General features: G+C 39.2%; 1 protein-coding gene across 3 annotated transcripts in view; it reads right to left on the reverse strand.

Moving 5' to 3' along the window:
• Nucleotides 1–121: 121 nt before the first annotated feature.
• SLC7A11 (solute carrier family 7 member 11) overlaps nt 122–27,211 on the reverse strand; it is a 79,773-nt gene continuing 52,683 nt past the window's right edge. The window contains exons 11-13 of one of the 3 annotated variants that reach the window (XM_039344383.1): nt 23,029–23,206; nt 4,303–4,381; nt 122–4,209 (exon numbers count right to left, since the gene is read on the reverse strand). In XM_039344383.1, coding sequence (XP_039200317.1) covers nt 4,140–4,209; nt 4,303–4,381; nt 23,029–23,206 — 327 coding nt within the window. In that variant the 3' untranslated portion in view covers nt 122–4,139. Of the gene's footprint in view, nt 4,382–18,801; nt 19,623–23,028; nt 23,207–27,211 lie in introns of those variants that run through there. The other 2 variants (XM_039344382.1, XM_039344384.1) reach the window with 2 other exon arrangements.

Here is a 27,211-nt window from a genome sequence, read left to right on the forward strand (position 1 = left end):
TATTTGAGTTTAAAACTTTTTTTCTTTTAAGTTCTAGTTAAGCCTGTAATCAGCTCTGGGAAGAATGGGGGAGGGTTTTGGGGTGGGTTGGGAGGGATTGGGGAAGGGGCTTTTATTGTAAAATTTAAAAAAAAATTAATTAAAAAAAAATTAATAAAATATATTTTTTTAAAAAAAAATCTAATCAGGCAGACTGTCTTGTCTGCCATTCACCCATGATATGGATCACCAAATCCCATAGAAAAGAGTAGGATTCTTGGCTATTTTGCCAGACTCATAAACATAACACCAAATTCTCTTACCTGATTCCATACAACCAGCTAAGCTGAAGTAAAAGAAATTATCATAAAAGGAATGAAAGAAACCCCGAAAGATTTCATTTGGCTGAAACACTAATTCAAAATATTATTATCTAATTTATAAAAAATAAATATACATAGGCTATCATTTTTTCATCTGTAAGAGAGCTAAATTTGTGAAATTTGTGAACTTTATTGCAGAATAATACATTTGTCTTTCACAAATATAGTTAGTGATTTCTATGTGGAATTTTTTATTAAAAGTTTAAATAAGTTTATACATATTTTAAAAAATAAAAACAAAAACGTGTTAACATGCTGTTCTTTCTGTGTGATGTTTTTTCCTATATTCCTCCCATAGCAGACATATGAAATTAAAAAAATATGCAAGAAAATATTACATGCAAAAGTGTGTTTGATGTGGACATATAAAGAAATTTTGCAGTTAAAAGTATAAAAGAATTTAAAAATAGCCATTAATTATGAAAGTTGAATCAAAAATTTCTCACCAGGAATTTGCAGCACCTTTATAACATCAGTTCCTAATTATTAAAGCAACATAAAACCAGTTTTCATTACTGTCATATCAGTACAACAATGATTGCATAATGCTAACAGTATAAATCACTGGTGAAGAAATAACTAAGGAAACCTATATAAAATAAGCCTACAAAGGATATTTTTAGAAGATGTTCCAAGAATAGGATCCTTCCATAGAAATATTATATGTATATTCATATATTCTAAACAAACAACTTGGGCCAATGCAAATATATTAATTTTAACTGTGTACTTACCTACATGTTGTGAAGTAGTTCTCACCTAAAAAAGATTCCACAAATATAAATATGTGCAGTTAGATAAACTATGTTTACATATGCATGTTCTGTGAGAAAAAAAGGATATTAATACTGGATTATACGCAAAGATACCTGGTAGTAAATCCCAGTGAACTTAATGTGAATTACTTTTAAGTAAGCATCATAAGATGCATAGAAAAATTATACATTTTTATTGCACATTATAGAAGACACGAATGAAAACAAACTTATCAATATATGCAAAATTGACACTCTGGGAAAAGACTGATCCATCATATCTGCTGTTACTGAATTTAAATATGGAAAATGATATAACCTTCCTTTGTTTTGGTCAAAAACTACTAGTAGTTCCTATCTAATATATACAGCTTGAACATATACATAGAAGATTTGAGAGAGCAGTATAGGCAAAAATAAACTAAAAGTAATAGGGTTTTACTTTACATTGAATAAAACAATTCCAGTTCAAAATAAACATAATATTCTGATTTTTTCATCTTATCCAACATTTCATTTACTCTTTGCTCTTTTTCATTTTTGCTTACTTTCAATCCTGACAAAATATATTGATGACCTCTGAAGCTTGCAAACTTCTTATAATCTTGCTTAGTGTGGATCTAGTTTCATCCAAGAGTTCAAGAAGTCATGTTTTAATTTTCCCACCAAAAAGAATAACTGACTTCAGCAGTGCCACATCAGAACCACAAAAGCATCTCAGAAGCAAAATCATTGATAATAGAGCTTTCTGTTGAAAGTTAGATGGTGCAGTTCTCTAGTGGAATGACATTATTCATTCCCTTTAGAGAATAGCTTTCAGCCTAGAATTAGTATATGCAGTGTTATTCATTGTACATTTACCTCACCAGAGAATATTTTCTCCTGTCTACATATTCTATTCTGCTAGAGAATGATTTTTTTATAACTCATTGGAGAGTTCTATTTTATTTTTTAATGTTGCAGTCTTACTTTTAAAATATCCATATAATCTAGAAAAAGAGACATTTTAATGCAAAAGTATATTTCAGCTTCCCAAATAACATTTCTCCTTTCCCTGCAGAAATTGTTTTTATTGATTCTGAATCTCAGGGAGCTTAGTATTCATAAAAAGAGGCCAAACAGCTACCTGAGAAGACTAAAGTTCTTCACTTAAGTACATAACATATTTAGGGGAGGCAGGACAAAGTAATAATTGCCAATATTGTCCATTCTCCAAATACACCTCCACTATCTTTTCTTTTATAATCTGGTAAGAGGCAAAATCCTCGAAATACTGTTTTGACAATGAATATGATCTTCTTCAATAGCTTCAATCATCCCTGGAAAAATAAAAGGAAGATAGACAAGATTATGAATGTTTGTTTCTTATGAAAATAAAAGCCCCTGAACAATTTTAAGTGTATTGTGGTATACACATAATTCTCATTCAGGCAACCCTTTGGTGCATTCAGGGTTAGGATAAGCAACAGACTCATGTTGTCCCTCAAGGACTTTAATTAATCTTTTATGAAAAGCAAACCTCTGCAGCTCCTATCTGTTACAGAAGTACATCTACTGAGACCAAGAAAAAGGTTCTTCTTTGTGGTGGCTCCTTCCTTATGGAATATTCTACCCCAAAGATAAGAATCATCCTCACCTTGATACTTTTGCAGAAGGCCCTGAAGATGTGGTTGTGTTAGCCAGCATGAGGACCTCAGGTTGATGTGAAGCCGATCAAATGGTTAGTGGGATGGTGTATGTTACCACTGTGGACGGGTGGGAGAGTCTATGGGTTACTGTAATTTTTAGTTTTATTAGCTGTCCAGAGTCACCTTATGGGAGTTGAGTGGACATATAAATTTGTTTAATAAATAAAATGAATAAATAATGTCAGGAAAATGTGAGTTGTTATGTGTATGAAATATTCTTTCATTTGTTGGATGTGCCCAGAGGAAGAGTGAGACTATTCTTTACCCATTGTGTGAATTTATTAAATATGCAAGCTAAATTCTTCAGTGAAGCCACAGCCAAGATTTGTACTGATACTAATTATCCCAGAACAAAACATTCCTATACTACAAACTTTATAGTCAAACTAGATAAGATGTAGGTAACAAATCAACAGCACTTTCACTTAGTTTAGTGTTCACAGTCTTGACTATCACTGAGATGACTCAGGTCCAAGTCCATTTTCAGCCATAGAAACTTACAAATGACTTGGATCACTTATTCTTTCTTAACCCAAGCTACCTCACAGAGTGGTTGTGAGATATAACAAGTGAAGGAAATGCTGCCTATTCCACTTTCAACTCCAGAATGAACAGTATGATGCAAATATAAATATATAAATATTTTAATTATTCATTTACTTATAAAATTTATATAACTGCCCATCTTAAAACCAATTTTTGGCAACCTACAACTAATAAAACAATATAAAATCAACAATGCTAGAAATAGGGAAAACATTGCACAATAGCCATTCTTTTTTAATGTCCCCACTTTCTTTCCTATCCTGGTCTCATTCACTCTATCCCAATGCCTGGGATATATAAATTTGTATAGCAGGAGAAAGAGCATTTTGATTGTTCTGACTGGGACAATGGCAATAGTGAAGTACTCAACTCCCCCTCATCATCTTTCTAATGAGAACATTTTGCCAATAAAATTATTTCTTTAGTGGCAAAACATATCAATATTTTTAAGGCTGCATAACTTAGTTTTTAAGTAGAATGGCCAGGAGTGATAACAGGAAATTATCTATCTGGGAACTCCAAATTATAACTTATTCTCTTTCACAAAAACTTTCATATCAATTTTTATGATACACAAGTCAGTAGATACTTTTATCAAGTCAATTCTTCATGGCTTTTTTAAATGCTTCATGATGATATAGGCTTGAACCAAAACAGATTTAATATTAAATATAGCTTTGTGTACAGAATGGAAATAAAGAAAACCAAGGATACAATAATTAATGCTCAGATATAGGCAAAAATAATGATGAATGCCAATCATTATTTTTCAGCCTAGCATACCTTGTTTATGAGTTCCGATGATAAAATGAGGTAGAGGATGAAGCAGAGCTCCTGGAGGGAAGGCTGGATATAAATCTAAAAATAAATATCTGAACTGTCAAAATGTCACAGATGAAGAAGCAGTATTTAATAGTAAGCCTGAGTAACTTCTTCAGCAAAATGAAGCACCTTTCTGGATCCACATCATAAAGCTTGAAAGCAGATGCATGGACATTTTGGGTGGTTGCTCCGAGGCACTCCTGAGACCCTGCATGATAAGCAGAAGTCACTTTCACTCTAGACAGCTATGGCAGAAATGTGTTCCCAATGCATACAGATAAATGAATGTACAAAAACCTAAGCTTCAAAATAACCACACAAAACTTGAATGATAGATATGAAGTTTTCTCCCTCTTCATGGGGTGAAGCCACAGGGACAAAGCTTTCACATTCACAAAACTCTATGTAATAAGAAATTAAATGTAGGATTATTTCATCATAAGCTTAAGCTGAACCATGGTTCACTGAATTAATTCAATTGCCTGAATTCACACATCATTTTTACCTTAAATTAGTCAATTGAATTCACAAAACAAGGTAGCCAATTGAATTTTCATCCTAGTATGTTGTTCAGAACCACTCATAGTCACACATAAATCAAATTATTTTCATATTAACTACTTATAAATTAGTAAATACATACATAGGAAAGCACAGAAAAATAGTGCATTTTATTTTTATACATATTAATTAAAAAAATTCTGCTACAAGACTCTTAATAACGTATGAGGGAAGTTGTATTTGCTAGAAACTGGACTTACCCATGGTAATGGGGAGTAACATTTGTTTGTTATAAATCACATTTTGTATGTAGGTCAAAGCTGAATCCAACAGTATGTTACTTTGCTTCTTCAGTATTGCTGCTTCATAAATGAATGACATGGTGTAATACATAATTAAAGTCAGGGTCTTTCTACTATAGGATAGACTCAGACTTGAACTTGTTTTGTGTTCCATCAGATTTCAGTTTTGGTTGTTGTTGAGTCCTTGGCAGAAAGCAGACACGAGAAGCAGTTGAAGTTCTCAGTTTTCTTTATTCTGCGTTCAGCTTACAAGTAGATGGCTTCAGCAGCTCCCAAAACCTCCCAGCTTCTTATATAGACATTTCCCGGGTAAATGCGATACTTTTCCCGCACCAGCACCCGCGCATGCGCACGGCGCTGGCGACAGCCTGTCTGGTCCCGGGCAGCTTTGCACCTGCCCGGGACTGACTGCAAACGCCCGAGCCGTTTGCAAGGCTTGGGACATAACACCCCTTTCCCCCGGGCTAAAACTACTACCAACATATAATCATTTATTTTATGCAGTGTTCTGCTTCTCAGTGCTCCTATCGTTACCTGGCTGTTGTTTAGCCAGCAATGTTATGTAATCCTCTAAGTATTTAGGAGACTTCTTTGCTCTCTGTGACTTTCTCAGCTCTGGGTTACTAGCATGAGTTCCCTGACTGGAGGGAGATGTGAGCCTGTTCTCCTTATTTTGCCTTGGTGCCTTCCAAGGACTGTGCCCCGATGCCTGGCCTGCTTGCTTGCCCACCGTGCTCGTCAGGCCAGGGCTTCTGTCACTTTGTGACCTGGTTGACCTGCCTAGCTGTAGACCCTCGGGCCCCTTGAAGTGATAGCCCCTGCTGGGCGTCTCTGTTGAACCTCCTAGGTCCGTCCAAGACCTGTCAGGAGGCTGTCCATTCCCTGAACCCCGTTCTGTGTCCGGGCTTGTGTGGGTTTCTGTACTTTCTCAAAACTCAGTTACTCCCTGATTTGGGCTAGCGGTGTTGTAGTCGGGACTTGGTTCCTCGACCACCTCCCTGTATGTTTGACCCCCTGTAGGATTTGGGGTAAGGTCAGGCCAACCTTGGGGATTGTGTGCCAGCTCTCTTTCGGGGAATGATTTGTTGGGATGCCCCCGGGTATCCTCCGTGACTGGAGTGCTGTGTGATGTGTGTGGAAAGTGAGTATGCCCCCGGGTGACTCCCTGGCTGGAGTAGGCGTGGATGCCTGGTAGTTAGGTAGGCTCATAGAATTCTTGTTCGGAGCTCTCGCGGAACCCTGGGATGGGCCGTTTGTAGCTCCATCAGTGGAGATGGGCAGCAGCTCGTGCCCTTCCCTTTGCTCCAAAGGGTCCCCCTCCCTCCCTGGAAAAGACCCAGGAGTCTCATCTGAAAAGTCCCGCCTAGGGCGGAGTTGGTCGATGTGCCGACGCAGGACACGACCGTTGTCCAGGGCAACCTCGTAGGAGAGAGGACCTGTGACCCTGGAAATAGAAGCGGGGACCCAGGTATGACCAGGCCCGTAATTACGAGCCCAAACCGGGGCACCCACAAGTAGTTATCTAGGTGCCCTAGGATGTGAGGTAGATGAAGGCAGTCTGTCCGGATGCAACCGGTCAAGTTTAGTAGTAAGTTGACGCCCCCAACGAAGTTCAGCTGGGCTTCTCCCTGTAGAAGTGGACGGTGTGGTGCGATAAGAAAGGAGAAAGTCAGCCAACCTGTGATGCCAGTCCCCGTAGGTGAGTCTTTTCAATGCGTCCTTTGTGATGCGCACCATACATTCAGCCATACCGTTGGTGGACGGGTGGAAGGGTGCAGACGTGGCATGACGAATCATGTTTGCCTGTAAGAAAGCTTGGAATTCGGAGGAAGTGAATTGAGGGCCGTTGTCGGACACAATGAAATCTGGCAGCCCGTGTGCAGCAAAAATCCCCCTCAGTACCTGAATAGTCTTTGCAGTGGTGGTGGATGAGACAGGTACAACCTCAAGCCATTTCGAATGGCTGTCAACAAGGACCAAGAAGAACTGGCCCTGAAAGGGTCCAGCGTAGTCAGTGTGCACCCTAGACCATGGGGACTGTGTTTCCTCCCATCTATGCACGGGAGCTTGGGGCATCTCTGGACGAGATCGTTGGCACAGGTGGCATGCATGCACCTTAGCCTCAATATCTTTATCTAAACCAGGCCACCACAAGTGGCTGCGCGCAAGAGCCTTCATACGAACAATGCCAGGATGACTCTCGTGGAGGGATTCTAAGACCCTAGTCCTCATTGAGGTGGGAATGACAACTCTGTTTCCCCAAAGCAGACAACCCTGAGAAAGGGACAGCTCGTTCCTTTTGGACCAGAAACTCTGAAACTCAGGACTAGGGCAGTGCTCAGGCCAACCAGACAAAACCCAGGAACGGACACGTGAAAGTGTGTGATCTGTACCTGTTTCAGCGGCAACATCCCTGGCACTAAGAGGGAGCTCGGGCAAGGCTTGGATTGATAGAATGTTGACAGCTGGCGCAGGGTCAGCTTCTACTACTGGCAGAGGCAATCTACTGAGGCCATCAGCATGGCCCATTTCTTTTCCAGGCTTGTGGAGTAAAGAAAAATCATATGCAGACAAAAAATAGACCACCTAAGCATTCTAGGGGAAATGATTTGGGGAGTCTGCTTACGTGTGGTAAACAGTCCCAGCAGAGGCTTATGGTCAGTGAAGACCGTGAAGTGCCTGCCATATAGAAAGTCATGGAATTTTTTAATTCCAGCAACAACAGCCAGAGCCTCCCTGTCTATCTGAGCGTAGTTGCGCTCAGCAGAAGACAATGTTCTGGAGTAATATGCAACAGGAACCTGAGTTCCATCAGACCTGAGGTGGCTCAGGACAGCTCCAACCCCGTAAGGGGACGCATCACAAGCGATGCACACAGGAAGGGACTCGTTGAAATGTGCAAGTATACTGTTAGAAGTGAGCAAGGCCTTGACTTTGTTAAAGCAGGCCTCATGCGTCTGTGACCACCACCACACTGCTTGCTTGTCTAGTAGCCTGTGAAGGGGCTCAGCTATGTGGAAGAAAAGAATTGTAGAAATTCAGGAGGCCCAGGAAGGCCTGAAGTTCGGCCTTGGACTTTGGCCTAGGTGCTTCTAAAATAGCAGTCAGTTTGGATTCAGCAGGGTGAATCCCAGCAGCATCAATTTTGAACCCCAGAAATTCAGTAGAAGGCACCCCAATCTTGCATTTGTCTTTTTTGAGCTTGAGGCCTGATTTCCTGAATCTTAACAGAACAGCCCTTAGCCTTTCAGCTAGAATGTGTGTGGAGTCTCCTGCAATTAAGACATCATCAAAGTAGGGGCAAACCCCCGGTATGCCCCGCAGTGTGTTTTCCATTACGCTTTGGAAAATCCCAGGAGCGACATTCACTCCAAACTGCAGCCTTTTTACCTTAAAGGCTCCCCTGTGGGTCACAATAGTCTGAGCTATAGCAGCATCATCATCAACAGGCAGCTGTTGATACGCTTGAGCTAGGTCAAGCTTTGCAAAAACGCGCCCCCCCTTGAGGGAGGCCAGAATATGACTGACCACAGGAACAGGATAGGCATGTTGCTGCAATGCCTTATTCAGAGTGCATTTGTAGTCAGCACAAATGCGAATGTCCCCATTTGCCTTTAGAGGCGTGACAATGGGGGTCTCCCAAGGACTGGAATCAACAGGTTCTAGGATTCCCTGTTGAATCAGTTTGTCTAACTCAGTGTCAATTTTACTCTTTAAAGCAAAAGGGACCCTTCTTGCTTTAATTCTAATGGGAGTGACAGTGGGGTCTAGCTTTAAGGACACAGGGGTCCTTTGAATGTGCCCAGCTGGGGGCTGAAAACATCTGCAAATTCTTTGCAGACTTCCTGTAGGTCGAGTGTTTGTAAGCTGTTGAGTCCTGTGACGTGTATCCCCAGGGCCTCAAACCAATCGAGTCCTATGAGACTCGTTCGTTCACCCCCTACTACTAATAAGTCTAGTGGACCTTCAAAACTCTTGTATTGCACGTTAAGGGTGGCCTCCCCCTTAACACACACTCTTGAATTTTGAAAATCTGTTAACACAATGTCAGAAGGCCTTAACTTGGCCTGAGTTCCACTACCGGAACAAATCTTCCTAAATGTATGCAAGGAGATAATTGAAAAGGCAGACCCTGTGTCTAGTTCCATAGATAATGGAACCCCTTGTAGCTTCACCTTGAGTGACAGCTTTTTCTTAATTGGCTTGTGTGTGCCTGTCCTAAGGATGCTTCTTCGCGAAGCACAAAACCCTACCCTATTCTGGCTGGGGAATCTGGTACCTTTCAGGCGCAGTTCTTCCTGAGGTTGTACCTTTCGTCGGCCCAGACACACAGCTGCAATGTGTCCTTGTTTGCCGCATGCCCGGCAGGTAGCGGAGCGGAACTTGCAGTCGGTTCTCCTGTGGCGACCTCCACAGCCGATGCACTTGAGCGGAGCTGAAGAGCTTCCCTTCTGTTTTTCTTCCTTTGTGGGGTGGAGACGGTCGACTTCCTCGTCCGGATCCTCCTTGGAGTTTCTTTGGACGTCTTCCTGGTGCAAGGATGCAACCTCTGGACTGTTTCTGATCGGCCACATGTTCTTGACAGCGCCGCCTGCTGCTTCTTCTGCGGTGACTTCCCTTAAGGCATCTTGGTAGGACAACTCTTCTTTAGCGAAAAGTCTCTGTTGTAGATCTCGATGCCTTAACCCGCACACGAATCGGTCCCTCAGTCGTTCTTCGAGGTCTTTGAACTCGCAGTGCTTGGCGGCCTTCCGTAATGCGGCGATGAATTCTTTGGCCGACTCACCGGGCCGTTGATCCCTCTGCTCGAAGGTGTGGCGCCATGCGATGACGGACATCTTGGGGTGGAAGTGCTCCTTCAGTAGCTTCTTCAGATCTGCGTAGCTGACAGACTCTACTGGAACAGGTGCTGCAAGGTTTTCTGCAATGTCGAAGGCGTCTTGACCGCAAACACAAAGCAGGGTGGCAGCCTTCAAGCTCTCTTCCCTCACTTGGTTTGCCTTGAAGTAGTTCTCCACCCTGGCTACGTATGACTCCCACCGCTCTGGATGTGAGACGTCGAATTCCGAAAGCCTTCTGATTTTCACCATCTTCAGGAGACAGGTCTATCAGCCAGCCTACCCCCGAATGCGCACTGGATTGGCGGGTAGCTGCCAAGTCGACGCCGTTCCGCCGCTCAGGACTCACTTGGGTAAGCTTACACTTCTTCCTTTCCAGGCGGTGTAAGGCAATCCCATCCTCGTCGCCAGTGTTGAGTCCTTGGCGGAAAGCAGACACGAGAAGCAGTTGAAGTTCTCAGTTTTCTTTATTCTGCGTTCAGCTTACAAGTAGATGGCTTCAGCAGCTCCCAAAACCTCCCAGCTTCTTATATAGACATTTCCCGGGTAAATGCGATACTTTTCCCGCGCCAGCACCCGCGCATGCGCACGGCGCTGGTGACAGCCTGTCTGGTCCCGGGCAGCTTTGCACCTGCCCGGGACTGCCTGCAAACGCCCGAGCCGTTTGCAAGGCTCGGGACATAACAGTTGTCTTCCATTGTTGTTGTATTCATAGCTTCTATTCTGTATTTCCTAAACCAAGGAGTCAAGTGAAACCAGTAAACAGAAATGTCATTAAGGAACAATCACTTCAAAAGCTCAGATTATTTCCTATTGATGATGGCACATTAGTCCAACAACAGAACTGGCTGGTGATCATTGAGAAATTCCCCAGGTTGTTACCAAAATCCCACCTAATCCATAAAATGCTTAAGGAAGACCACCATAATTGGCCTAGTACCCACAAGCAATTGTCAGTAAAATTGGGTAGGGTGGAACTCAAGCAAATCTCTGGGAAGATTCTGTTCCAGAGGATAGAGCCTGACAAAAAGCATATCTACAAAAGACACCATTTACCATGCTTAGACAAGTTTTGGTAGTACTGACTGAAATAAGCCAAATCTCTGTGGTCATCAACCATCAACTTAGATACTTAGTTATTACAAACAGACCTCGCAACAACCAGAGACCAAGGTCACCAATGAACTGGACATTAGTATTTAGGACATCACATGAGATCAGGGCTATCTCCCTGCCTTACACTCAGATAAGCCTGCCAGCCATAGCAGGAATATTTTGAAGAAATAAGATAGTCCTGCATGATATTCTAGTGTTTAAGGCACCAGGCTAGAAAACAGGACACCATGAGTTCAAGTCCCATCTTAGCCACAAAAGCTGGCTCTGTGACTTTAGGCTGGTGATTGTCTCTCAGCCCAGTTCACCTCACAGGGTTATTATTGTGGGGAAAATAGGAGGAAGATGTGTTGGATATGTTTGCCTCCTTGAGTTATTTGTCAAAATAATAAAAGTGGGAAATAAATAAATAAATAAATAAGCCTCGCATTCAAACCAGAACCAGTTTTACTCAAGCTTTCTCACACTACTATGTTACCAACAGTACTCTATGGCAGGGGTCTCCAACCCCCAGTCTGTGAACTGGCACTAGGCCACAGCACACCAGAAACTGCCATGCAAACAAACAAAGCCCAATCCACAGGATGAAAAACCATGCCCCCTCTGGTCCACAGAAAAAGCTCTCTCCATGGAACCAGATCCTGGTGCCCAAAAGGTTGGGGCCCCCTGATCTATGGATTGCCTTGTAAGTCAACATGTTGTTGCCTGTGTGCAACCAGTCAGGAGGTATAGCCAGTATACATTAAGGGTGAACATTTTAAAATAATTTTATATATAGTAAATATGTATTTAGAACAGTGGTTCTCAACCTGTGGGTCAGGACACCATTTGGGGTCGAACGACCATTTCACGGGGGTCGCCAAACAAAGTTGTCTGCCATTTTTTCCCCCTTTTCCTTAGCTGTGCTACTCCCTTTTATTCTATTGGCTTTTGAAAGCCAATAGAATAGACTCTCTTGAATAGAGTCTAATTCTATTGGCTTTCAAAAGCCAATAGGAATTGTCCAGGCTGTCTCTGCCCTGCTGAGCCCGCCAAAAGTCCCATTCTGCAAACGGTGCTGCACCAGTTGAGTAGTCCTCGACTTACGACCGATTGAGTAGTCCTCGACTTATGACCGGTTGGGGGTCGCAGCATTAAAAAGGTTGAGAACCACTGATTTAGAGCAATAGCAAAGGTACTTTCATTTTAGGAAATAGATGAAATTTTCCACAAAGTTATTATCACAAAAGCCTTTGTCTTTTCTACTACATTTTAATCAATGAATTTTACCACCATGATAATCCCTTCTTTCAATTACACATCTGATTTAATGGATAATCCCTGCATAAGGACTGTTTGGTGTTTGTGTATGTGTATGTGTGTGTTTTTTAAAAAAGAATCATAACCTATGTTTGTTTACTGTATACTGGACTGGCTTTTCTTTTGTGCTTAAGCATTCATTTCTTTCTTTCAGTGCTGAACGAAGCACTTGCTATAATTGAACAAATCATCAAAAATTAAGATACAGAAAATATTTGAAACTATAATTTCTCCTAGCCATTCCAATAGAGAGCAAAATGCTGCTCAATGTTTTAAGTGCTTAATTTTTGGAGAAGGCATCAGTGCTAGCAATCAAACAGCAATATAATAAAACCTAATTGCATATTTATTGCACAGTTACAGGCAGAAAAATTGATCTCACCAGAATTGTTTCATCCATCTGTTAAACCACTGAATTAGGCTGTACTTTCATTAAATTAGAAATTCCAGAGACAATTACCTGAATATTTCATTACATTTTATATATTTACTTTATTCTAATTCTCATCCTTGGGTATGAGATGTTTACCAAGTTCTTATTTAACTTAGGGTTTAAAGAAAAGAAATGGGGTGAATGATTGCTTGTATAGTGTAATTGTCATGAAAAGTTTCTAAAAGTGATGAGGGTACTTACGGTACATATTGCTCTGAACAACTTTCACTAGTGGAAAATAAACAAATGCAATCAATTGTCATAATGAATAGGAGATTATTCCATCAATAGAAGTTTATATTTCTTTGAGAAGCTTCAGGATTCATTATCTATTCTATAATTTTAAAAATGTGCATACTGTTACAGCATTGACATGAAAATCAGATGGATTTTAATATTTGTGCAATATTTCCCGAACCATGTATCTCCTAAATGTGTTGTTTAGAAAGCTCTTTAGCTCTTGACTGCAGCACTTAATTGCTGCAGCAGCATCAACTATTTTTCTTCTTCATTTTTTCCCTCTGATTGCTTTTTGTACTTCCTTGCATTATAAGGAAAGCTAAAAGTCTTAAATATTTGGCCATACCATTGTTTATACTGATTAGTCCCAATAAAGATATTGCTTGATTGTAGATTTTGAAATTCAGATTCAATAACTTGTTCTCAGATATGGTTAAATGTTTAAAAATAATATGTTCTAATATCAATGGGCAGAAAATAAATTTCACACTGTTGTAAAGTAAAGCATAGTTTTCTAAATAGTTTGATTTTTATGATATGGTCAGTCTTAAGATGGTACAGAAGCTACTTTTAATAAAATAATTATCACTTCTATTTGCATTTATTTGTTCTGATGTCACTGTTTACTATGCCTTCTGAAAAGTGGTGTAAATATATTCCTATCTAATATCACATTTATGTATCTAATTAAATACATGTAACCTGTGAAAATGTATGTTATAATAAATGTGTTAGCCTTAAAAGTTCCACAAAACCCTGAAGGTGTTTCTAGTGCCTGGCTCCAAAACTACTATTCAAATAGCATGTTACAGATATTTCATCATTTTGTCTTTAATGTATTTTTCCGGCAAGAAAAAAACCCTCAAAAAAAATTGGTGGAGCTTGGGTAATGAATAAGTAAGAGTGATGGTTTCAAAATGGATTATACACTGCTAAATACAGAGATGAGCCCCCACAAAAGATAACATTGCAAAGTGGTATCACCACTTTTTCCTTGCTTTGAACTTTGAGAAAAAGTATCAAAAATACAGAATGAATTCTTACCATTCAAAGGTAGATGATAAATAGATAATATATAAATAGAAAATGTGTTTGTGTGTGTGTGTGAAAGAGAGAGAGAGAGAGAGGGAGGGAGGGAGGGAGGGAGGGAGGGAGGGAGGGAGGGAGGGAGAAAGAGAGAGAGAGACACTCCAGCACTTCTTCACCAGTAATCAGCACTCAGATCAGTATAGGTTAACTCCAAGTCAAATTCAGACCAACAATTAAGTAAGCAATCCCCAATCAAGAAACTGCCAAAAGCCAATAGTAAACAGCCCAACCAAAGAATCCCTAAGATCGCCCCACCCACATAAACAGGCAAGGCAGCAGAATATAAACTGACAGCAAACAGCACTCCTTACTAGCACTGTTGATGTTACCTAGTCAGGGTAATGAAAGGTCTGCAAGAAAACAAGCAACCTCAGAGAGCACCAAGGACCCCTCAAGACAGACAGATAGACAGGCAGGCAGGCAGACAAATAATATACTGTAATCCATTCACTTCTCTACCCTAGAAGAAGGAGGAGATTCTCCAGTGTTCAGAAGCATGGCTATTATAGGATGGTAAAACAACTTCCAAAAGGTTCAGGAGCACCTCCCCTGCAGATTGAACCTCTTTCTTCTTTGGTATTTCTGCTACAGAAAGATGGAAGAAGCATGGAAATCAAATTGGAATGCTTGGCAAAATCTCCAACCTTCCTAAAAAGCAGTATTTTCTAGGGGTTTTTTCTTTCAAACGTGTATAAAATCAAGCGAACAATCAACCTTAAATGAAGAACCCATATATCTCTGTAAACCATCAAGGTATCCAGTTGTGTATCAGAAAGACTGATAGAGAAAACTTTGCTCGAACCTTAGTAATTAAAATGATTGGGTAAGGGATTTGGTTTCTAGGACCATATAAATACAACTGTCAATATCTCTTCATCTTCATCTATCTTATTTGTAAGATAGATAAAGAAATTTATTAACAGCCCAATAATTGTCTTTGCTATTCTTTTCTTTGACCCAAGCTAATGTTTTCTGAGCATCCACATAACAGGCATAATGCAGCACATAATCTGCTTATGGGTATGGTCTTCCGCCATTCCGTTTTAAGGATTAACTATGTAAATTTCATGATTTAATCTGGTTAGCATTTTTGTTTTTGCCCTAAGGCAATGCATTACTTCAGAAGGAATTCAGTTGAAACTGACAGAATCAAAAACTGCTTGTTGAAATGCAAGTATCTTGAGAAATACACAGTTCTTTCAATAATTCCATTTAATTTTTAACTGAGACCTGAAAATATCTATCACCCATGCTTGCTATTTCAGAACCTGGAAAAAAAAAAGAATAGTAGCAAAGTGGCTACTTATACATTTTCTAAATCATTTTCAAAGTACAGCATATGAGAACTGGTTTAATGTGGTTTAATGTTTAAAGTGCTGGACCAGATGTAAGGAACAAGGAGAAACAGATTTAATCTTCCCTTATTCATGGAAACTGGCAGTCACTGTTAGCCCTAGGCAGGAAGTTAAAAAAAAAAAACCTATCTACCAAACCACACTGGTCCGTAATCTTCAGTCATCCCTTCCTCCTGCAGTGTATTAATTCATGCTGAATATATAGTACATGGATACAAAAGGGGACAGAGACATTATATTAAGAGGAGTTTTTTTCAGCAAATTTCTTTTGATTAATAGTTTATCTATTCTATATAAAGCCTGTATTCTGTAAAACCTTATACAATATAACTGTCCCCTAATTAAAATCCAAGTACATATTTTCTATAGGAGAAAAGTTGACAGGTTTATATTTGTCCTAGGTTTCACTTAAAACCTACAGTATTAATAATAGCCATTTATCCATTAACACCTGTAGCTAATATTCATAATCTAACACTTATAATTATGTTATCCCAAGCAGTGTTAGTTTTGCACCAATGCTTTATATAGAGTTTTTGAAAAGAAGCAAATATATACCTGCAGAGAATTAGTCAAAGAAGTCATTGAGACTTCATTTTGATAGCGACAGATACGGTGGTGGGATTCAGCCAGTTCGCACCACTTCGGCAGAACTGGTAGCTAATTTTTTGTTGCCCAGGCCCAGAATGAACTTCCGGAAGCAGCATCCACACAGAGAACCGGTTGTTTACATATTTGAATCCCACCACTGGACAGATAATTCCAGTGGTGATTTGACCAACAATGTTTGGGTGTGTGGGTGTACGCATGCACGCACATGCAGAAGCACATACTGTGTAACACAAAGTACATCAAAGAGAATCAGTAGTAGACAGTATTGTCAGTTCTTACCACCCTTATTCAGAAAACAATTTCTAGCAGATTGGACTTTAAGGCTGTGTCAATACAAATTGTAGCTTCTTGCCATAGGAGGATTATATCTCTATTTATTTAGTCCTAAGTACATGTGGCCTGTGACATAAAATGAGGGATAGCAGATGAGTGTGTGCAATTAATTGGTTATTCCCCTCCTGCCTCAGCATATTAGAAAAGACAGCAGTGCCATTGAATGCATTTCTCTTAACCAAGACTGCTCAGGTGGAAAGAACCAGGAAGGGCATTATAGGTGTTTTATATACCATACCTCACCTTTCTTCTTAAATCATATCTTTTGCATTTTTGCTCTTCATGGTAGTAGCATAATAATCCATGCTGTATTGTGTTGCAAAAGTTAGAGATTTGGACCTTTTCTCTTTAGTCAGTGGTTGGTGCTATCCATTTATTTACCAGAAAACGTTGTTTATCTCTTGGGTTTCATTCAGCTATACATATCTTTGCAAACTATTCTCCTTGAGTACCTCATTAATATAGTTTTGTATTATTATAATGGTTGTAAATTTTCATGTGATGGAATTATTAATTAGAATAATAAGCCTCCTGTGTGTCTTTCTAAAAGTCACACTATTACTTTACAAATAATTCAATGTGCACAGAATATAAAATTTCACAATTAATGAAGAAGGCATTCTCTCTAAGGACATAAAGCCTGTTTTGGGGCCACTAATCTTGCAAAAAAAAATGATGCCTGAAACTATTTTTCTTAATGCAGTGTTGCTAAATGGAAAAAAAAACCCAGAAAGACATTGAATAGAATGGTATCAACATCAGTTAAATTGCATTGAATAACTTTCTGTTTCAAATATTAAAGCAAAGAAAGGAAAAGACAAAAGAGCCAGCCAGAATTATTGACATGTGCAGCTTTAGAAACTGAATAAATAAAAAAATTGCAGCAAAACTAAGTGAAAAGTGGCCAGGTTTACAGATGATGTCAAGCCATTGTTTGCTTAATCATGATTTGTTAAGTAAACAAAATTGGGCTCACAAAAACACTAAGCTATAAGCTAATGTATACATTTATAGGCTATAAGAAGCGCTAGTGGCACAATGGTTAAAGTGCGATATTGCAGGCAAATTCTGCCCACAGCCTGGAGTTCAATCCTGATGGTGCTCAAGTTGACTCAGTCTTCCATCGTTCCAAAAACGCTGACATTGTAAACCAGAGAGTGTTGTAAAGCACTAGAGTGCAGTATATAAGCCTAAATGAGATTGCTATTGCTAATGTACCAACAATAGTAGATTTCCATAATATTTTAAACAAACTAGGATGGCTTAGTGTATTGAAAGCACTGCATTGTTGTCTCTGTGTCACTAAAGATAATATAACCTTGTGCCATGGCAAACTTATTTTTAACTTCTCCCTATTAAAAAAAAGTGTTTGACTGTGGAACACAGTAATTTAAGACTGCTTCAGATGCCCATAATTAAGATTTTGGGTTCTGGAAACAATTCCAGGTTTTTCAAATGTTAAAGATCTAAAGCTTAATTCCAGACATGATGGCGCAGTGGCTTAATGACACTGGAAAAGCTGGCCAGAGATAGTCTGCATTCCAGCAGTTCAAGCCCAGCTCCATGAGGTGAGGTGAGCTCCCATCGCTCGGTCCCCAGCATCTACCTACCCTGCAATTCAAAAGCATGCAGTATTGCAAGTAGATAAATGGGTAGCACTTTGGTGGGAAAATCATAGCTATGTTCATGTGTGCAGAAAGCAGAAGCTAGTGCTAGACCTGGACATGAGGCAACACATAAGACCAGCAGAGGAACCCAGAAGAGCCAAAAACCCGAGTGCTGCTAATCACCCGGTGTAAACTAGTTTTCCCCCTGCAGTGCACCAAGAATAAGCACACAAGTGCTGAACAGAATGAATTTGCAATTTAGGCTGTCAGGACTGCATTGTTTGTAGCATTTGTAGATTTCCCTGACATTGTATGCCATACACTAAATAATAATAATAATAATAACAACAACAACAACAACTGAAGCATTGATATACAGTTAGGACTGAATAGCACTAGATAACAGCAATGAATGTATTCTGAAGGAAATAAACCCTTCCCTTCTTCAACAGAAAAAGGGAGACTGCCTATATCTGCTCTGGGTGATTTAAAAGTACCATCAAAAAATGCTTCCATAGTAGATACACAGTACTTAGGACTACCAGTTAGAAAATATAGAACTCTTCTGTTTCAAATATTTTTGTGGAAAAAATAATAGAAAAGGAAAAACATAAAAGCCATAAACTTTTTACAGTATCTAAGTACCTAAGCTAATGTATCTGCCTGCCCATATCTGTAAAACAGGGTACAGTAACTGCATCATGAAAGCTGGAGTAGATAATGTAGTGTCCAAATTTTTAAAATAAAATCTTTAAAATCCCTTATCATTTGCCAGAGTGGTTAATGTGAGTTTTAATACAAAACACCCAGCCCAAGCCATATGGCTTTTCCTTGATCAAATGCTGATCTGGAAGCTCCTCAAATGAATGGTGTATTCATGCTGATTTGCAATAACAAGGCAGTAAATGGAGAACCTCAAATAAATAGTGAATTTATGTTGATTTGCAATAAAGAGACAGTAAAATGGAACAAATATATCTACATCACCTCAGATGGAAGTTACTTTTGCTATGAAGTATTGACAAAGAATGCTCTTTTACCTATTATATGTATGTTCTTTAGGTGTCATAACAATTAGGTGTCCTAGCCACAACAGACTGGGGGAAAAATAGAGTTGTTTTTAATGCAATAGTGTTTCCAATGAACCATAAAAGTGTTGCTTTAAAAAATTGGAATAATTTTCTATTAATACAATTCTTTTACTGTTGTCTTACATCAAGTCCAGTAGGGAGAATATAATCCATTCTAATATTTCTAGCTATCGTGAACATTTTTAAAACAAATGTTCATAGTAAATATCACTATGAAAAACATCTTATACATTTAAAATATTGGAAATACCATATCAACTCCATTTACAAAGCAGAAGATAAGCACTATTTTACAACAGTTTTAAAACAGTTGCCTACAAACAATTGGCTACAGTATCAAATAACATTTTTATGTATATGTACACACATACATCTATAACAATTCTGTTTAAAGTTTCCATCAAGTATCAGGCTAAATCTGATGCCCCAATATAACGTTTCCAAGTTTTCCAGTAAAACTTTTTTAAAAGCCATTTTGGCAATATATATATATATATATATATATTGTTCATTCAATCAATGAGGATTTTAATGTTTGTCTAACAATTCAGATTCTTCTAGCTGAAGATCACAAATTTGGATTCTCTTCTGTTGGAACAACTTCTAAGATTATTTGCAATGCTGATGTCATGTTGTCTGTGAAAGAACAAAATATGAGAATCTGTTCATGTTTACTCAGATATAAGTTCAAATAGGTTTTTTTTTCCAGAACATTTGGAATAGGACTATAGACAAAAAGAAAGAGATGAGAGAGACATAGAATTTAAATGAAACAACTGACATTTTGATTCAAATCCAAAGTGTGTGTTGCACAAAATGTATATAAAAACACTCTGGTGATTCATTTTTTTAAGAATTTGAATCTTATTAAACTTTTTAAGGAGATAGCCTTTACAAAGTAATACAAACATAAAAATAAATTAAATAAGTTAAAAACCTAACCTGGCAAATGTTTATTCTCAATAGTACATTAGATGTATTGCAATTATAATTACCTATTCCTGCTAGATTTATTTGATATAGTGTCTTTGGACCATTTGCTTTCTCTCATTCTAAACTACCACATAGGATTGTTCTTATAATAAAAAATATTATTGTCCCTCTATACTATTTGGAGTTCCTTTCTCCAAATAGTAAGGAAAGTAAGATGTAAAGGTAAACAAATAAATATAAATAAAATAAAAACTGTTATTGGAATTTAGGGTAGAACTTCCTACTCTGCCTGTCTAATAGCTCCCTTCTGTTCCCTAAAATCAGATTTTTACATGCATACACTAAAAATCCAGTGAGAACAACCATTTAAGAGTGCTAAGATGTTTCAATATATTTCGGTTCCACCATGTTCATTTGACACCCATGAAAAGCATTGGTTTTAAAGTTGAAATAAATTTATTTATATTGCAATTTTGCATCTGCGAATGTCCCATTAAACTAGTTCATATGCCCTCTTCCTTACTTGAAATCATTTAATTTATTTCTGAAAAATATTTTTAGAAAAATCAGGAAATCTTTTTGATCAAATTATATTTGCATACAGAAGGCATTGATGACTATCCATATTTAAGTAACACATCTTAAAATCGAAGCCACTGTTGCCTTAAGAAGGAACAAAGATCTATAGTTACCTTCATATAGTATTATTGATATCCATGAAAAAAAAATATTGCTGTCTCCTTAACAAAATAATTACTATTAGAATACCAAAGATGATATCCATGAGATGGAAGCATAGCGTTCTAATTACAAACTATTTTGTATATTGAATTTAAAAAGGATTTTCAGAGTCTGTATGTTTCATTTATGGTATTTATATTTTCTTCTACCAGGAAACAATAATAGTCACAGTGCTCAAAAAAAATCACTGCATTGTTACCAAGAGCAGAAATCTCAAAAGTATAATGTTTTTTAGTTAAATGAAATGGTTCAACACTGGCATCCTGTGGCCATACTGATTTATGAAACCACACTCAACAGATTATGAAATTGTATCTATCTGATGAAAGAATAAAATACAAAGACTCTTCTGAGGCAGAGAGAGCTAACTACAGAATCCTATAGACATAAGGTTAGATAAATAAAAGTGTTTCCCAACACACAAGTTTGTTTTATATTTGTTATGTTTATAACAATTCTTTGAAGAAAACAATACTTGTAAATACTTATAAGTAGATAAATAAAGCTATGAGGATATTTTGACTATCGCACAGTAATTTATTTTATTGTAGATATTGAAAATATTAAAAATATGAAACTTTAGATATTATATATTTATACATAGTAATTTTATACATTGATATTAATTGGTAACTATCTTTTAATCACCATATTCCATTTCACATTCTTGAAAAATAGCCCGTTAGCCTGTACAACTCCTCTCACACAAACATACACCCACCCACACACACACACACACACACATATGTGCAAAAACACCATTACACAGATTTTTCTTTCTGCAAAAGCAGCAGCAACTTGTGTGTTAAAGCATAGCTAATTAAAATTAATTGCAGCTACATTAAGGGATTTCTTTTTAGAAGAATCACAGGTACTGGGGTTTTCATTAGGACTGCAACATAGAGGAAGGAATGATATGGATTATATGTTCATACCCATTATAACTCTGACATTGTTCCCCAGGCCAAAATTAGTTTTGTAGTATAAAAGATTCCTAATGGTCTCAGCTGAAAATGTTTCCTAAAATTAATTGAAATGCTGAGATTTTCACAGGAATTTCAATTGAAAAGATAGGGCCATTAGCCCTTCAAGCCCAACATCCTCTCCTGTGCAAGAGTACAAATTAAAGGATCCCTGACAGAAAATTACCTGGCTTCTGCCTGAACACAGGTAAAGGTATAGTACTGACATTCTGCTGCTAAAAATTTCTTTCTAGTATTCAACCAGTATCTGTGCTCAACAACTTAAACATAATGCCATATCTTGCACCAAAGAGGTGTTGACTTAAGAGTAGAGAAAGAATTTTGAAATAACTAAAATGTATCTGCTAAGTTTCAGTTACAACCAAAGTGGTCCTACGCTGCTTTCTGGGGTCAGTAATATATAAACCACAGGAATATATGCTAAAATAGTCTCCTATCTCTGGTGGTATTATCATAGAACTAAGAGTCCAGAAAAATGAGTATATACTTATAGATTGTCTATATCCTTCCTGCCAATCTTTGGCAACCAAGGTCACTATTGTTTATAAAATCCAGTGCACTGCATAAAAATTACATTGGACTAATTCCAATTGAATTCCATAAGATCTGTTACTACCTGTAATGACTATCTGTACCTGATGAATCACAGTAAGGCTGAAATCATTTGTCCATTAGTTCCTGGTGGCCCATAATACATAAAACCATTGATGTTAATTCAAAAGTCAGTTATTGTATTAACAGGCAGAAAAGGGATTGTGACTTCGATGAGATAAATGTGAGAAAATGTCTACTGGTTTCTTCTCTACAATTCATATAAACATAATGTACTGCAGTACACTCAAAGAAATTTCCATACAATTGTTCAGTTGTCATATTATAATCTTTAATATAGTTGAAAAAAGACATTATATTTGAGAAAGTGCAGGAGAAAATATTCCATTGCATGCTTACAGGAACATATACCTACCAAATGAATTGCCTCCGCTCCCAACAAACTTAAGGAATTACCAACCAGAATTCATATGTCATTTGACAGACACACATAAAGATGGTTTTATAGCCATAGGAGAACTAGAGAGCCACTTTTTTTATGGAAAGGGTATTAGAAAGGGGAATGCATTTGTGTTTCAAATTATAAATTGTGTGAGATGAGTTCTGTTACTTATCTTGAATTAAACTAACACAACGATACATCAGATTAAGAAAGATAATAAATTATGTGACATGAGAATAGTAAAGATATGAAAAAATAAATTATATGCTCCAAATTTATTCATTTTTTATAAAAATCGATTAATAATAAGAATTACCTTGAGGTAACATGGGCAGCCTATAAATTTTATAAATAAATACAAAAATATCAACTTTGCTCAACATTTACTCACCTAAAAATCTCCTAAACCATGTTGGCTTCTTGTCCCATATAATAAAGAGGTAGTAGGCAGGGATACCTGTCATTGTAATTACAAAACCAATGCCAGTATTAACCGGATCAGCATAAAGTGACAGTGCAACCATGAAGAGACAGGTGAAGGAAAACAGAGCAGGAATAAACAGTGGCACCTGGAAAACATTCCAAAAAATTACTATTATAACCTAAACTTGGCTGTTAAATGTCATTAGTATTTAATATTCCATGACAATTAAATATAGTAATACTCTAACTTTGTAAAAAATTGGATATTCAGGAAGACCAATGCAAGTGGCTATTAAAAGAAAAGGAAACTAAATGCATTTTTATTCAACATGCATCAAGGTGGTGATTTAATTAGTAACAAGTTCTACACCATTGTCAGTTTTCTCAGTGGAATAAAGTATTTGATCTGGTTAAAAATCAGAGGATACCTTTAAACTGGTGAAAGAAATGCCTATGTAAACTAATGCCTTCCAAGCTATGCTGGCTATCAACTGCTGAATACAATTCAAGGTAATTGTGGTTATCTATAAAGTCTTCCATGATATAGGATCTGGATATTTGCAAGATCATCTCTTTTCAATTGTCTGTTTAAGACCTATCTGAGTTGGCATGTTCTGTATCGTAATGTAATCTCATGTGAATTGGAGAATTCTTTGTAGTTACATCTGCCTTTTGGAACAGCATCTCCCCTGAAATTCACATGCCTTTGAGCTTGCTGTCTTTCAAGAGGGCATTTCAGGCCAAGGTCTTCACACAGAGACTGGACTAGGCAATGTGTGACACCACTAATTGCTATATAATTGTAACTTTATGTATTGTATACTTTGTTTTTTCCTTTATAATGCAGTTCTCTAATAATGTTGTTTTGGAATGAATGTAAGTCACTCCCAGTCATTTATGGGTGGACAGTCTTAGAAATTGATTAAATAAATAAAAAATAAAAGGGGTTGTATCAATTCATGAAGACCAGTTCTGACATTGGCTATTAGTTTTGAAACTCTGTGTTATCTCTACACCTGAAGCAACAAATTCAAAGGTACAGTAGAAACAACAGTGGAAGAGAGGTTGCAATTGTGTCTTGCTCACATATACCTCAAAGGCATCTGCACTGTGAAAAACTAAATGCTTAGTGTTAAGTCCTGGGAGCGATGGCGAATTAAGAATACACATGTTTCTGGAACAGCTCTTTATTGGCTTATTTCAAACTCCAACAACGAGCAAAGGCACCCAGGCCTCCTTTTATATGTCCCAATTTCCCAGACAAGATGGCAACATCACTATGCACTTTTCACACCTTGCGCATGCGCACTCGGTCAGCGCCACTCAGTCTGGTCCCAGGCAGCTTTTGCAATTGCCCAGGAACCTTGCAATGTCCCGAGCCTGCATTTGCAGGCTCAGGACACAACACCCCTCCCCCCTTAGCTAGAACACACACGGTACTTGCTCTTACAATCCATACAATAATATAAAATAATAATAAATTTCTTTCCATCCTACAGACACTCCATTCTACTACAACTTGTTTGCCACTCTCTAATGTGTGCTTCGCGGGTTCTATTGCTACCCACATAGGTTCCATCTCCTCACCATAGACTTGTACTGTTCTTATGATGACAAGAACCTTACATACTCATCTAGGTGTTTAGGAGGGCCCTTAACCCATTGGGACCTTTGCAGGATGAGGAAGCTGACAGCTCCCCTACTCGACTGGACAGACCAGGATTTGACCTTAAGGGTGCCTGGCCCACCGGCCATCTGATGGGCTCGCTAGATTAGGACTTTTATGTACAGGTGTTGCAGGTGACCCCTGATAGGGATACCGGCAGACATGCCAGAGTTTCCCCCAGGCTCTGTGAGAGCAGCTGCACTCTCCCAACCTTCTGAGTTGGCTGAGGATTCCAGAACTACTCTGGATGGTTCCTGAGAACCTACAGGTATGTCCTCGAGCAGGCGACCGTTTTCGGACATGCCCTGTGAAACAGGTGTGTGTAAGGTAACCCCAGTATTCGGCGGACCCCAAGGTCATGCCTGAGGTGCCAGAGTCAGGAGAGGCCTCTCTGCTTGCCCCCCTTACATAGGACCTCCTTTTGGAAACAGTTGCAGAATTGAACCTGCTTCCTAGCTGGGTTGCCAGTTCTTGCGTGTTCTGTGAGTTCTGTGGATACCCCCGGTTATCTTCCCTGTCTGGAGTGTTACTGTTTCTATGTGGAAAATGTGGAATGCCCCCGGGGTGACTCCCTGGCTGGAGTGCGTCTTGTTGTGTAGGGTAGTTCTCTGTCCCATGAATTCTTGTTTGGAGCACTTGCGGAATCTCGGGATGGAGGATCAACGATCTCTTCAACTGCCGGCACTGGCTACTGACATTGATCCTCAGAATGTATTCTATAACCTTCCTGCCCCCTCCCCAGAGCAGAGCCAGGAGCAGAAGGGTGAGACTCCAGCCTCTCACGCAGCTGATCTATGTGCCGCCGAAGAACGCGGCCGTGTTCCAGGGACACTTCATAGGACAAGGGCCCCGAGACCTTGCAGACCACAGCTGGTACCCAGAGATGACCAGGCCCATAGTTCTGAGTCCAGACCAGAGCACCACTTGCAGACTCCTCTGTGCCCACGGATGCAACACCTGGGACGCCCCCCTATCTGGATGCAGCCTGTCCAGCTTAGTAATAAGCCGGTGACCCCAATGAAATTCAGCAGGGCTCTTCCCGGTGGCTGTACAGGGTGTGGTGCAATGTGCAAGAAGAAAGTCTGCTAACCTGTGATGCCAGTCACCGTAAGTCAGTCTTTTAAGGGCATCCTTTGTGGTGCGCACCATACGTTCAGCCATTCCGTTGGTGGATGGGTGGAAAGGAACAGAAGTTGCATGGCGTATCATGTTGGCCTGAAGGGAAACTTGGAACTCAGAAGAGGTAAATTGAGGACTGTTGTCTGAAACTAGAACATCTGGAAGGCTATGAGTTGCAAAAATACTTCTCAGCACCTGGATAGTCTTGGCAGCAGTAGTGGAGGACACAGGAACAACCTCTAGCCACTTAGAATGGCTATCAACAACAACCAAGAAGAATTGCCCCTGAAAGCGCCCAGCATAATCTATATGTACCCTGGACCATGGGTTTTGAGTTTTCTCCCATCTAAGAACTGGGGCCTGAGGCATTTCAGGCCAGGACTGTTGGCACCCATGGCACCCATGCACTTGAGCCTCAATGGCTTTATTGAGGCCAGGCCACCACAAATGGCTGTGTGCAAGTGCCTTCATCCTGACTATGTCAGGGTGTCCTTCATATAAAGAATGCAGCACTCTAGTCCTCAATGAGGTAGGGATTACTACCCTACTTCCCCATGGCAGACAACCCTTGAAAGTGGACAACTCATGTCTTCTTTGCCAGAAACTCTGAAACTCAGTATCAGGGAATCTGTCAGGCCATCCTGACAACACCATGACAGAACGCGTGTGAACGTGTGGTCAGTGGCAGTTTCTGCAGCCACATCCCTTGCATTGAGGGGAGACGCAGGCAGTTCTTGAATGGACAGAATATTAATGGCTGGAGCAGGATCAGGCTCCAGTGTTGGAAGGGGTAATCTACTCAGAACATCAGCATGACCCATTTCCTTTCCAGGCTTGTGAATTAAAGAGTAGTCATATGCTAACAGGAAAATGGAGCAACGCAGCAATACGCAGAGAAAGAATATGTGGGGTCTGTTTGATTGTGGTGAACAACCCTAGCAGTGGCTTATGGTCACTGTATACCATGAAATGGCGGCCATATATGAAATCATGAAACTTCTTAATGCCAGCCACAATGGCCAGTGCTTCCCTGTCAATCTGAATGTAGTTCCGCTCAGCAGAAGACAAGGTTCTGGAATAATAAGCCACAGGGACCTGTGTCCCATCAGCCAACAGATGGCTAAGAACTGGCCCCACTCCATATGGAGAGGCATCGCAGGCAATGCAAACAGGTAACTGCTCATTGAAGTGAGCCAGTACAGCATTAGAAGTAAGGCCTTAACCTCATTGAAACTTTTTTTCATGGACCTTAGTCCACTGCCAACAGGCTTGTTTGTCTAACAGCCTGTGCAAGGGCTCAGCTATAGCAGCTTTGTTAGGCAGAAAGGCATGGTAAAAGTTTAGTAGCCCCAAAAAGGCTTGTAGT

This window comes from Crotalus tigris, unplaced genomic scaffold, assembly GCF_016545835.1.
Source record: "Crotalus tigris isolate CLP2741 ecotype Arizona unplaced genomic scaffold, ASM1654583v1 scf7180000017903.3850313, whole genome shotgun sequence".
NCBI lineage: Eukaryota > Metazoa > Chordata > Lepidosauria > Squamata > Viperidae > Crotalus > Crotalus tigris.